This window comes from Sarcophilus harrisii, chromosome 5, assembly GCF_902635505.1.
Source record: "Sarcophilus harrisii chromosome 5, mSarHar1.11, whole genome shotgun sequence".
In the NCBI taxonomy this organism is placed as follows: Eukaryota; Metazoa; Chordata; class Mammalia; order Dasyuromorphia; family Dasyuridae; genus Sarcophilus; species Sarcophilus harrisii.
Window position 1 is genome coordinate 211,400,805 of NC_045430.1, and position 14,756 is coordinate 211,415,560.

Genomic DNA, 14,756 nt, shown 5'->3' on the forward strand with positions numbered 1-14,756 from the left:
AGCTTCTTTCCAGGATTTGGGGTTCCTCCAAATGCTCACTAGTCTCAAGATTACACCATTCATAACAACCAAGAAATTGACAGGTTGCTTTAATGAAAAGATTGACTTTAAATGGCCTGCTCTGCCAAGTCAGCACAGAGTGAACTGTAAATTGATAGTCACTGTTTGAATATCATTGCAGTCACTATTTAGCTGGATCAGAGAAACCCTCAGTAATAGTAATTTCCAAAGAAGTTCTGGAAGCTGCCAAACTTTGTTATTCTGCCTTAGGCCTACTCAAAATTAGAACTTCCCCTTTCTATATTTTTCCCTCCAATGGTACAACCCTCTTCTTCCTTATCTTACAACCCCAGAGTTAGCGTCTGTCTTTGCTTTCCTTGTCAAAATCTACTTTCTGAGAGGAACTTAGAAAAGTGATAAAATTAATCACATTAAGGTGTAATTAATTGATTGATAAGATTTGTAATGTTAACCTTCTGAGGGAGATATGTATATATAGTTTTTAAAAAGACAAAATCTTAAACTGAAGGAATGAAGCTCAAAAAATAAGGAGGAAGAAAACTAGATTCTTACTTATACATGGGTGCTCCTGGTTGGAATTACCATCTTAAGGTGGTGATGTAAGCCATAGTTGGATTTGGTTGGCAAGGTCTTGATAACCTCTTCTGAGAGAGTAACCCTGTCTGAGGGAAACTGTTAGTCATGGAGTGGGAGGGGTTGACCTGGTTAGTGTTGTATTGAAGCCGAAATCTAAGGATAAAGTCAAAGAGCAGCGCATTGGTCTAGTGCACAGGTCAAAATCTTGTTGAATTGCAATAACACTTCCCCTTTCTGATCCTCCTCCCCAACACCCATCCAACCCCTCAACCCTCAACAGATCAAATTCCCTCTTCAGCATTACTTCACTACATCTGGTTTATGTAGGGCAGCTGGAGAGTTAGGTCAAAGGGAGTGGGGGAGGCAGAAGGAAGGAAATCTGCTATAGGGTAGCCAGGATTCATCATCTTACAGATGGAAGAAGTTTGAGTACCCAAAACAGGTCTGTGTTAGTTGTGCTAGGTGAGCTGACCTGCCATAATTAAGCTAGCCAAATTCCTGTTTCTGTCTCTGAAAGAAGAATATCAAAATTTTCCTGGCCATGAAGAACCACAACTTCAATTTCAAATCTTCTTTCCTTAATGATATCTTCTCCACTGACACAAATGTTTGAATGCTTGACCTCTTTGAAGTGTATATTTAACTTTCCCCTGCCTTTTTGGTTCTTGTGTTTTATTCTGGTGCCTGACATTGATCCAGCTGCCTCAGTTGGCTTTCCAGGACTCATGTCTTCCATATTCCTGTCTACCTACTTGTCATGAATTCTGGTCATCACTGAATTTCAAAAACTGTTCAATTCTCTCTTAATCCAGCTTGACTGCAGGTTTCTTGGTTATAATGCCAGTGATGGCCCCACTCCCACGCCTTCTGCATTACTCTACTTTGCTAGCTTTGTCCTAGAGGTGGTCTCAGTGTCCAGTTTCAGTATTCACATCAGATGTTCTTCAAAATCTGCAAGCTAGACTAGGGAACTCAAGCTTTTTTAATGAATCAATCAGATGCAGGACACTAAAATAGAACCTATGTAATAGTGGAATGAGGCTGAGCATATCTGCATTGATTTAAAAATGTGATTTGGTAAAGAATAAGCAGAGATTAAAGTCTAAAGCTGAAAACTATAAGCAATTTTGTTAGTTAAAACCATATATATTATAACATTTATTACTGAAGATAACTTCTTAATCAAACAATAAGCATTTATTAAGTCCCTACCATGCTGGGGAGAAAAAGATAGAAAAATAAAACAATCTTTGTCTCCAAGGATTTATTGGTGAAAACCATATATGTAAATAGGGAATTGTAAAGGAATATTTGAAATATAATCAATAATTTGGGGGAGGAAGAAAGACTTCTTGTAAGAGGTCCTCAAGTTGAACTTATGATTTCAACTACTCATGAGAGGATTTTAGATCTAGAAACAGAAGGGACCTCAGGGGCCATACAAATCAATCCCATGCATTTTCAGTTGAAGAAACTGAGGCCTAAGGAAGTTGTGACTTTCCTAAGGTCACATGAATAGTAAGTTTCCAAGGCAGAATTATCACTATGTGAAAATATTACTTTGGGACCATTCCCTATTGGAAAATGCAATGTGTTCGATGCCTAAATGCTTCAAGGAAATTCAAACACATTTCTATTCACAATAACTCTAATGAAAGAACAAAGCTTTGATCTAAACAAACGTGATTATAATTGAGAACAGATGTAAACAGGACCCTAATTTAGCAAGTTTACTCATTGATCTTCCAGGGAAAGTACCTGAAATTCCAGTGAATCAATATTTTTCTTGGCCAAATAATACTATATAAGTAAAAGTATGTTTCGATGCCTTCAAAAAGTTAATTAATAAGTGGAAGATAAAACTAATGATTTAGACATCAAATATTAACACCCAAGAGGTAATTTCCCCCCCTTATATCCTTCAAGTCTTTTAGGAGAAGAAAAGATAACATTCTTTTATTTCTTTGTAGAGGCAAAACAGTTAATAGTGACTATAATCATATAGGAGAAAACAAAAAAAGAGAATGACTTAATGCTATCATTTTGTTAAATAAAAACTAAAAAGACATTGAGAACAAGATTAGACTAAATTCAAAGAAAGTAAAGGTCAAGGAAATTTTCCATCAAGAGGCAGCTTTTAAGGAGGCTCAGATTCCTGTGGTTTTCATCACCAAAGGAATCAGATTACCCCAGAGCCCACCTGGTAACTGCCCTCTGGTACAAAGTTAATGCAGATCTATCTATTCATTGGCACTTGAGCCAACTGGATACATACTTAGATCCTATTTTAATCTTCTTGGTTAGAGTTTAAAGATTTTGGAAACAAAAAGCTTTTGTTCTGAATCAAACTGTTTCCATAGATGTCTTTTAAAAACATCTTAACTTTGATAAGAAATTTATTAATAAATTAACATCTGGATTTAATTTGGTCCAGAGCTAAAAAAAATCATATAGTTCATTTTCATTTTTGTTTGGTCCTATTTAAGTCCCTATTTATAATTCAATTCAGTAAGCTTTTATTAAGCATATCCTATGTGCCAAGCACTGTACTAGAGGTTAGGGATCTGATATAGAAAGATAAATAGATACATGCATACATACATAAACAGATAGATGATAGGTAGGTAGGTAGAAAGAAAAATAGATATAAATATTTACAAAATATACACAAAGGAAATACAAGCTATCTAAAAGCACAGAGGAGGTAAAGTGTACTACAAAAAGGGGAAATGCTGTAAATTCTGAGAGATCACCTGAAAACTTTGAATAAAGGTCACTTCAAAGAAATTTCTTCTCTCTAATATGGTATAATAATGTAAACAGTAAAAAAAAAAACAAAAAAAAACCCAACCAGTTTTTAAAGTCTCAACATTTCTCAAGTTCAGAGTCACAATATTTGAGGTACAAAACTATACCTCCATGATGAACAGATCTTTAATTCCACCACCTTAGTTACTTCACTCCAGTGGATATCATTCTGATGGCCAGACAATGAAAGCTCCCTCCTCTTTTTTCTTGTGCCTGACTCTAACTGCCTTTGCCTTCTTTATAAGTATCTACTGCCAATGGACCAATACTGATGACATGGAGGTTTAAGATTTCCCATCTGCCTCCCTGATACATTTTTTGGTGAGTAGCAAGTGACCCGCAGCCCACCATGGGTCATAAACTGGTTCCATCTGCTTCTTGTTCAGCCTGTGCTAGCTGAGGCATGCAGAAAAGCAATCAAGCAATAGAAAAGATCCACTCAGGTCACTGTGTGATAACATTTAGACATACTTTATACACACACACACACACACGCAAAGGGCATATCTTCCTATCACTGTGAGAAACAAATTCATTTTCCTTTGACAAAGCAAAAACATTTCTCCTGGGATTGGTTCATAAAGCTTGATTTCTAGCTTATTCTTTCCACTCTGATGCCTGTACTATAAAAAGTAAAAAACAAATATCTACATATATATACATACATATATATGCCCTTTCCCTAAGAAGATACAGGACTATACTTATCCTTTATCCTAATCTGGATTCAGACCACACATATACATCATGATTTAATGCTTCTATTTAATTAGAAAATTTTCCAATAATAAGCTGTTTAAACCTTCAAATAACGGCAGAGTCCAAAGGATACATGGCCAACTCATTATATGATGTATGGTAGTGAGGCTTTTGACCTTGGGGATAAATGTTTTTATCTTCAACTTCAAAAGACCATCTACTAAGGAACAAAGGAGTTATGATCTGCATTACCAATGAAATCATGGATGCTTGAAGTATTGCAGTAATTTTCAATATGTTTATTCAATTCATTTTTTGAAAGTATTCATTGAGTGCCAAATACATACAAGCAGAGTCTCAATTATAGAGAATAATGATTCCTGGAAAATGGTTGCATTATTTAAATTTTCATTGCATCGGTACCAATGACCATATTTTACATTTAATTTTATATTGAATAGTGCATATTTATATAATGTGACAACTTCATGGAGTTAATTATTTATACAAATTGGAACCTAGCTTTAAATTACATCACAGTGGTTACATTATGAATAAAGAATGTTTCCTGCCCTTAAGGAGATTATAGTCAAAAAATAACAGTAGAAAGTGTGATAAACAACTTCAGAGAAATATACACAAAATGGTGGAAATTCAAAAGGAAGAAAGTAGTTCTAGCTTGGGAAGAGTTCAATCAGGGAAAACTTTATAGTAGAGGTAGAGATGAAGCTGGGCCCCAAAGGTCTGATTTGGATAGGTAGTAAAGGTGGGAAAGTGGATACTACAAAGAAAAAGAATAGTTGGAAAAATGACTTTGGGAGGGAAACCTCAAGGAGTGTTTGGGAATAACAAGAGTTTAGTTTGCACTGAATAGGATATGTAAAAGAGTTGGAGACTCGTAATGGCCTTTGAGGCTTACAGTGTGCACAGTATTAAAAATAGTATAAATGAATGATAGCGTCAGGAAGCTAGCAATTGGAGCCAATAGGATTGAGAAACTCATCGGTCTCTCTCCTGTACTAGAGTTGCCTGTAACTTGGACATATTAACAGAGTTTCTATTGCCTGTGATTGGAAATTATTCACTATACACTATATTCAGAGTCATAAAGGAACTTGGTACAGAGCATTAACATGAAAGAGAATGGGTGCTCCCAAATATCTTTCTTTTTCTTTCTATTACTGTATCCACCTTGTCTCTGAGCATCCCATTATGGGAAGGAGGAAGTTGAAACTATCCTCACCATCAAGCTACCTAAGGATAAAGCATGCATTACTCTGCTGGTGAGTATTCTGCTAGCATTCACATCACAGGGTCAACCACGTCTTGATCTATGACTCATATCACCTAATATTCAATTTAGTAAACACATATTAAGGGTTAGCTATGTATAAAGACACTATTGAGGATTATAAAGATACAAAGTCTGTGCCTTCAAGAGGTTAACAATCTAATAAGGAGGCTAAGCAAAGGAAATATGATTTCATCAGCATGCGGATTTCCTATTATGGGGATTCCCTCCAACAACGCTAATTCCAATCCATTTACAATGGAGTAGATAAGTCTTAGGGAGCCAATAAAATAAGTTAAATGCCAAGATCAATCAACTAAAAAGCATCAGGAGTTGGCTGTAAGCCCAGGGTTCCATGACTCCAAGCTTAGCACTCTAATCACTGTATCATCAAGCTGACTCAGAACATACACAATAAATACATGAATTAGCATGACCATTCTGAAAAATAATGGGATCCTAACCTGAAGCTTCCAAAAACAAAAGTGACTAATTCCAAAGGATGAGTTCAGAATTTCTAAACAGTCTTATTAATGGCAAGAGCAAGTGGGGCAAAGAAATCCCACTTTATACTGCTCCTTACCAGGATCCTCTAAAACCCTGGATTTTGTTGAAACCCCAAATTTGTTTGTGGACCTCCAAATTCTTGCCCAACCATTTCTCTCAGGACCGAGCAAGAACTCCTTTGAACTATACAGAACAGAATCCCGGCAACTCTCAGCTTTTTCTGAATCACATTTTCAAAGGACTCTCTCATTGTCTCTTTTTTTCTACATGTAGATATATGATTGAAGTTGCAATTATACACTGACAGAGACATGGGACAACACTTGGAACATGTTTCATATTGCTATTTGCTCTTGATGTGGGAGTAAGGATAACAAAAACATTCATTCCATGACTGTTGGGGACAACCTGAGAGATTTCCTGGGTATCTGAGGACCAAAGGTTACACATCATATTAAGGTCACAAGGCTAGTAGGTTTACCTGGGATGAGAAGCTCAGGCTCCTGACTTTCAGTTGTGCTGTTCTTAATCCAGCAGCACACCTCCTGCTTATCATGATTCATCTGCCAAACATCTTAGCTATACTAGTTTTCCTGTTCTATTGTGATTTTCAGTTACCATAATTTTGTGTGCAAGAATAATATGTCATTCCTTAAATGAATTTCAAAACCTCGGTATAATCACATATAAGCTTTAGCTCATAGAGAGCATTCATCTATCTAAACTAGTTGAAAATCTCATTATAATGCATGACTTTAAAAACACAGTGAGACAACATTTAACAAAATTCCTCTGTAAAAAGTGTATACTTTGTATGTACAGAATGATACCAGACTTTAACCAAATCCTAAGCAATTCTGATCCTGAATTAAATTCCATGAGAACTGTATCAGCCAGAAGACCTGGTTTCAAATCCTATCTTTTTCTAATGCCTATCTGTTATAACCTTATATAATCATCTAACAACCCTAAGCCCTAATTTTCTCATCTATAAAATGAAAAGATTGGACTAGAGGGCCCTGCCATAACTACTAAGTCTAAATCTGTGATGCTACCATAAGATGTAGGATCAGAGATTTAGAAATAGAATAAAATTATTTGCCCAATCAGTTAATTTTACCAAGGAAGAAACTGAGAACAGAATTATATGATTTTCCCAAAGCAACACAGCTAATAAATGGCAGGGGCAAAATTTGAATCCAGTTCCTCTGGTCCAATGGAAAACATTCTTTCTTCTACATTACAGTGATTCCTCTTCAAAGTACTGTGTCAGAAATGATCACAGAATGTTCTCAGAAAAACCTGGAAAGACTTTCATGAGCTGATACAAAGTGAAATGCACTGTCTACAATGTAGCAGCAGCATTGTAACATGAACAGTTGTAAAGGAGTTAGCTATTCTCAGAAATACAGTGATCCAAGACAACTCTGAAGGATTTATGATGAAAAATGATATCTATATCCAACAAAAGAACTGATGTTGTCTGAATATAAGTTGAAGCTTTATTTTTCTTGAAGGTAGGTTTTTTTTGTCTATGTTTTTTTTCCTACAACAGGACTGTTTTGCATGACTACCCATGTTAACCTATATTGAATTGTTTACATTTTCAATGGGGGATGGCAAAAAGGGAGGGGAAAAGGGAAAGAATCTAAAACTCCAAGTTTTAAAAATGGATATTAAAAATTGTTTTTACTTGTACCTGGGGAAAAATAAAATACTCAATTAAAATGATTAATTTTAAAAAGTAAATCAAAGGTCTATGTCTGTGAATAAATGAAAACAAGGCACCTAGATAAACAGCAAGTCATTTCAACAAGCATCTCAGTGCTTGGTCTATATCACAGCTTCTTAAATTGTTAGTTTTGCAACGTCAAATGGAGACCTATAACTGAATGTGGAGGTCATATAATTATGATTTACTATCAGAAAATGTTTTAATTGTACAACTATTTTATATACCTATCTGCCTAGAGTCATGTAAAAATTTCTTGAGCAAAAAGAGGTCGCAAATAGAAAAAGTTTAAGAAGCCTCACTTTATATGATTCCAAACAACCAAAGACTTGACACATGTTGTGTTTTTCTCATTTTTTAGTTCTCATCTATAAACACAGCCTTCTCATACTCCCCTTCTTATCCTGCTCCCCAAACAAGCAGAGCATTTAAAGGCATGTTGAGTAGGTTGATACTGAGATGGTAACTGATAAACAAAAAACAAAAAACTGCAGTGTCTGTGTCTCAAAAACAATCCATAATTTTCAGGGTCTCAAGATTCATTTCCTGCTGAGATAAAGAGCCACTTTTAAAGGAGGAATCTGCCCATTCTTGCTTAACAATAGACCACCTTCAGCCATACTATGGTTTGTCTTTACTTTTAAAATAGACTTTAATAATAATGCCAGTGAATAAACGCATTTCTTACCTTTCTGGTAAGTGGCACTTCAATGGGGACAGGAACAACTTCAGCCAGTAAGCAGCCATAAAAGGCAACCATGAAAGCAGCAGGGTCATTGTTAGGAAATACCAGTGCTACCTGAAAGAGAAAAACAGAACATGGAACCCAGTAGGAGAAAGGTCATTCCTAAAGGTCTGCAGAGGACGTCCCACTGCCTAAGATACATGACCATAAATCATAGCACAATTAGATCATAAATCCACGGCTGACAAAAGCCAGGGACACTATAGAATCCAATACCTTCACTTGACAAATGAGGAAATTGAGGCACAGAGAGGTATATGTCTGAAATCTTCATGACTCCAATTACAGTGGCAAGAAGTTTTGTGGGCCATGTGTTTGACTCCTCTATAATATCCATGGTATTTCTCTACTCTAATAATATAATTAAGAATATAGGCAATGTCTTTTCAACATGGATTTTATTAATTAACAGTATCATGTGATATTTTTTATGTACCACTTTACTTCTTACATGGAGTTATTTTCCTAAGTGTATTAAATCCATGATTAACATATACAGATAACATCTACATTATTTCCCTTTAAAATTTGGCCAATTTATGCAAAATAAAACTATCCTTTCTGAATGGGAGGAGGAATAGCTCCATTCTGTTGGTACTAGAGATTTCTTTTTCCAAGAAAGCAAAAGAAACTATATAAACAGCAATTTGTCACAATTCCCAGAATATCTGGGAATATCTAGTATCATGTTCCAGAAGGTGAAACTGAGATAAGTAAAACTGAATGTTTTGTTTGTTTGTTTTCCAAAATCAAATAATAAATCATTTCTTTGGTTTGGGTCACATTCTGGTTCTCAAATCGGTTTTCTATATAAGACTTTACTTGAATCAGGAAAATTTTATCCAAAACTTCGAATCTCATTGTTTCAAAAAAGTTAAGGCAATTAATGCTACAGAAGTAAGGAGACCTCCTAAGTTAAAGCCCCTGCAGTAATATGTAATTTTAAAAAATAAAATGAACTTCTAAAGAGATCTTAATAGGAACAAAAATTCATTATATTTTCTTAGAATGTTGAGACATATATGTGATTATTTAAAACAAATATTAACCAATATATAATTATATAACAATAATATAACTAATATACACTAGATACAGAGACTCTAATGGTATATTTTAGGCTCATGAATTAATCTAAAAAAACTCTGAAATAGTATATTCCGAGCAAATTCTAGAATAAAAACAAGAAAATTCCCTGCACTATGGCCTAACCTTCAAATATGAACATTCATGCTCCTTCCCCCATATTTCTATCCTGGATAGCATTAAATGGGAACACAGCTATGACAAAGAAAATTTTAAGGAAAAAAGAATATATTTTCTAACTTTTAAACATATATAAAGACCCACTTAAATTCATGTTTTGTTGATGAAATATAAATTTATTATTTCATGGTCTGATAAAAGATTCTATGAATTAAAAAAAAACTTTCATACCAAAAATATTGATTTTTTTGATATCACATTTTCTGATTTTTTGATATCACATTTTGTTGTAAAAATAAAAAAGTAATATTATCTAGAGGTACAATGTAAAGCCTTTAAACAGAACACAGAATGTATCATAAGACTTTCTGTATCATTTTGACAAAAAAAGTAGTGTGGTTTAAAATATGTGTGTATATACATACATATATATATATATATATATATATATATATATATATGTATGTATATACACACACAAATTTATGGTAAGGATATGTGACTTCAAGTATATTATTTGACACTAGCACTCATGGGCAAATAGTCATCTAATCTCTCCTGAGTATCAATTTCTTCATTTATAAAATGTGGATGATAGTGTTTGTATTATAATCTTTTCAGGGACAATGTGCTGGTTGGGGGAAGGGATGTTAACATCTTGGATTTTTAAAAGGACATCATAGAAGATGATCTAATACCCTTAAAAAGGATCAACTCAAAAATGACTTATGTTTTTATATTGTTCAAAAAGGTTAGAAACTATGATTGTGAAGTAGCTTTTCTTATTTTTTAAAATGCTAACATTTAAGCTACTTAGAAGCTTCGAACAGAATAGCACTTTAGCATGGCCTCCAAGTGGCTTGATAGGATGTTCTCATAAAGCCTTTGTATATTGGGTATTCATACAACATAAAGCATCATCTTTTGCCACTCTAAACATAGATGTCTATGTTGTAACTCTGGCTGTCTTATTTAAAATCAAAACTGCAATTTTTCTTAGAGAAAGGAATTCTACATCTCATTCTCTTTAAGATTCCAATTTCTGTCTAAATCACTAACAAACCCTGTGTTAATAGCAGAACTCATGGTGAGCGCAGAGTAGTAATCTAAGACATTTAGAGAAATGAGTAGACATCCAATTTTTATGAAATTGCAGCATCAGGAATTCACATCTCATTCCTCCTTTTAATCAAATCTATATTTCCTTGTTATTTTATTAAATATGCATTTGCCCTTGGATTCACTGATGAGACTGCTCAAAGCAAGCACATTTTCAAGAAAAGACACATTAGAGTATAAAGGAGAGCAGACACCTGATTCTCAAGTTGTTTTTTGTTTTGGTTTGGTTTTTGGTCTGTTAGTTGGTGACATGTAATCAGGAGTTCCTGAAAAAGTATCTGGACTAAAGATCCTACATACTGCTTAGTTCACAAGTACCTTCATTAACAACTATGCTTAGATTAAGCAAATGAGAATGCTTTGTTAAAGTTAATATATCAAAAATAAGCTGGAGTAAAGTGAATGATAAAGTGAATAGAGATGCTTAAGCAGCAATTGAATTTCAATTCAGAATTAAAGCTCTGGATTTGAAGGATGATCTCTTTGACCCAAAATTCCAAGTCCTCTCTAATTTACCTCTGACAACTTGCAGCAAATTGTGGAGAATAAAGGAATATAGATATGTTTGGGCCCCAATTATTCTAGTTTACCAAGATTTCCTGATGTGTCCTTGAGAAAGAATGAGCAAGGCAGCTAAATATATTTATAGATGAGAATTAACTAGTATTTTAGTTAGTATGAATGTCCACTCGCACTAAAATACTTCCTAACTGGAAATACTACCTTGGGAGAAAAAGCAATATCTTTTAAAGCTATTTTGTCAGTTATATGACTATAGCCCTGGGCTATAAGCATCAAATCAGAGACTTTTGGAATTGTCAGCCACTTCAGTGGTCATCTGTAATGTTCCTTTTAAAGCCCAATGTCAATTCCCTAACAAAAAAAAGAAAGAAAGAGAAAAGAGAAAAGACAAAAAATGTCATCCATAAAAATACGATTTATAAAAGTCAACTCCTGAACGCTCATTATCCTGAAGGGGAAAAATCTTCATTTTTGGAAAAACTGACAAGATTTTTCATGAAGAGGGAGAATCCAGTTTGTTACAAGATCAGGCTTCTACCAAATGAGTATTCTAATTGGGAGTGCTTATTTAAGAAGCAGTCACACACAAGTGCCAGATGCTAGTCACGTGAACAGTTTTTCTATGGGTGAAAAAAAAACCCTAAACAAACATTAAAAAAAAAAATCCAACCCATATTTCTCTCCACATTTTATTGTCACTTAATTTTCTGCTCTCCAAACCCCTACCCACATCTCAGTTCAATACATGCCAACTTAGTCTGCAATTAATATTCTCCAGGAACTCCCAGTATCTGGATGCCAAATTTCAAACAAACACATTTGAAAACCACCATACTATGACCATGTTCTCATTGTATTTCAATATCTGCATTCCCAGCTTCAGTCAATTTGATGAAATATTCCATAAATGTACATACTTTACATTGACATTCCAGAGCTAGATTTCAAACTTAATTATTCTCAAATTAGAAGGATCCATAGTCCATCTAAGGACACTAGAGTGAGAAATTATTTCAAGAGATCAACTGGTCCAAACTATTACCTTCCCTAAAGTGCAAATAAATCAATGTTTGGACCTCTTGGTTTATGGGGCTCTGGAAGGAGAAAGAAGGTCAATTATCCTTCATTGCCTATTTTTGTTTCAAAAAGGGATGAGGATCAAGGGATTTGGGTCCTCAAATTGTGTGTGTGTGTGTGTGTGTGTGTGTGTCTGTGTGTGTGTGTGTATGTGTGTGTATGAATGTATATATTAACCTACAGACAAGTAGTCTTTGGCCAAGCTTCCTTCTCCTGATAGCGTGACCCTGTGACAATTATACTCTTCCCATGATATGATTACTAAATTAAGAGCTTCTGTAGAATGGTATGAATGACCTAAGTTCAGATTCCAGTACCATTATTAATTCCCCCTTACTGTATACTTTTAGGCAAATAATTTTTTTTTATCTTTCCATTTTTTTCATCCTGGATAGTCGAATGAAAAGTATCATTTTCATTTACCCAGCAAGGTAGTTAGGAGGATCAAATAAGCTAACATATGTGAAAGGGCTTTGTAAAATATAAATTGCTTTATGATTTTAAGGCATTCCCACATAGAACTTTAGTGATGAAGAAGGAAAAGCAACTGTTTGTGGCAAAACACATTTGCCTCTATAACTAGTACTGATACACAATGCCAGGTTTAGATAGGAAATTTATCTATTCTACATTCTGGGTGAGGCCATGAAAGTGTATACTGCACCTAAGAAGGGAGGAATTCTGGGATTTCAATAATTGTTGGGTATTTAATAAGACTTCCATCTAACACAGATAATTTACAGATCCCATAATGTAATGCTTACCCTGTCCCCAGGCCGCACCATAGGCTCTTGCTTTGTACCTAATTTATGTAGAATGTTGTAAGCAACTTTCATACTTCTTGTCCACAGTTTGCCTGTCAACAAAAATGACAAAGCCAAAAGTTATTGGACTGCTTCATGTTTCATCAAGAATGTACACTTTCCAGTTAAATCTATGCATATAAAGTTTGCAGGGAAAGTTTAAATGCATGGATTTAAAAGAACTGTTCTTTTTTCAAACTACCCAATAGTAAACTGTCAAAGAACAGAGATCAGAGTGAAAAACAGAGAAAAGGCAATTCACTGGAAATCATGGATAATCTCTCACAAAATAGTTAATTAATCCTCAATTGTCCTAATATACTTAATGTGAAAAGAATGAGCAGGAGAAATATGAGCCTTTTAAAAATGAATTTTTGTTAGTAATTTTCTTTTAAAAAATCATAGAGAAACAAATCAATATTAGAAATTAGTCAGTATATTCAAAGGAGTAAGAAAAATATAGAAGACCCTAAACCATTCTTCAAGAGACCAGTGGGAAAAAGGTATCATCAAACAGTACTCAAAAGACAAATAACACTTTACATGAAATTGGGAAAAATAAAGATACTATTAAGTTGGCGGGAAAAAAGAATCACAGACTAGTAATCAATACATGAAAAACTGCTCCAAATCATTAACCAGAGATATTCAAATCAAAGCAACTGTGGTTTTGCCTCAAAACCAAAAATGCCATAAAAGTAAAAAGGATGGGAACAGTCTATATTTGGTGGCATTGTAGAGAGAAAGTCATACTAAGACACTGCTGATGGAATTGTAAATGTGGCCAAACATTCTGCAAAACAATCTGGAATTTTATCCTCAAATTATTAAACTGTTTATATCCATGTTCTTTGATCCACAGATCTCATTGCTGGTCTTACACCTCAATGACTTCAAAGTAAGAAAGAAGACTACAACAGACATCAAAATATTTAGATAAACACTTTTATATTAGCAAAGATAAGAAATAGAAACCAAGCACATGCCCATCAATTAGAAAATGGCTAAACAAATTGCACTACATGAATATGATCTATTATTGTCATAAGTAACTATGAATATAAAGAATAACCTAGGGAAGCATGGGAAGATTCATATGAACTTATACAAAGGAGAGTAAGCAGAATTTAAATATATATATATATATGTATGTATGTAATATATATTGTATGTATAGATTTATATTGTATATATGTATATGTGTGTACATATAAATATGTACATACATACACACAAAATGACAAAACAATGCATCAAGAACCAAAAATGAATGCTGTATAATCATAATGGCCAAGCGTGGCATTAAAGGCAAAAAAAAAAAAAAAAAAAAAATGAAGAAGTAGGAGACTCGGAAGAATTAGTACAATTATTTATGGCATTAAGGTAGTCACAATGATTGGAAACTTACTTGATTTTAAGTCTAATTTTACCCTGACACATAGAGAGTTAAGTCTGCAAGTAAAATGATTAATTCATACTAATTACATAAATATCCAGGCCATTTAAAGTTAATGCCACTCCTATTAATGATTGCAAAGCTTTCGAACAGTTTTGTAAGTGACCTTACACATTTTATGTATTTAATAGATACTCGTAAATCAATTGATTGATTTGTATAATTGCCAGAAAATACATAAAAATCTCTTTACA

At 34.0% G+C, this 14,756-nt stretch overlaps 1 protein-coding gene across 8 annotated transcripts in view; it reads right to left on the minus strand.

Annotated features, from left to right (window-relative positions):
• The window catches only part of DIP2C (disco interacting protein 2 homolog C), a 581,014-nt gene that overhangs the window by 178,443 nt on the left and 387,815 nt on the right, over positions 1–14,756 (minus strand). For all 8 annotated transcript variants that reach the window (XM_031939601.1, XM_012551185.3, XM_023505023.2 and 5 more), the window contains 2 exons: positions 13,068–13,159; positions 8,323–8,433 (listed from right to left, as the gene is read on the minus strand). In XM_031939601.1, coding sequence (XP_031795461.1) covers positions 8,323–8,433; positions 13,068–13,159 — 203 coding nt within the window. The remainder of the gene's footprint in view (positions 1–8,322; positions 8,434–13,067; positions 13,160–14,756) is intronic.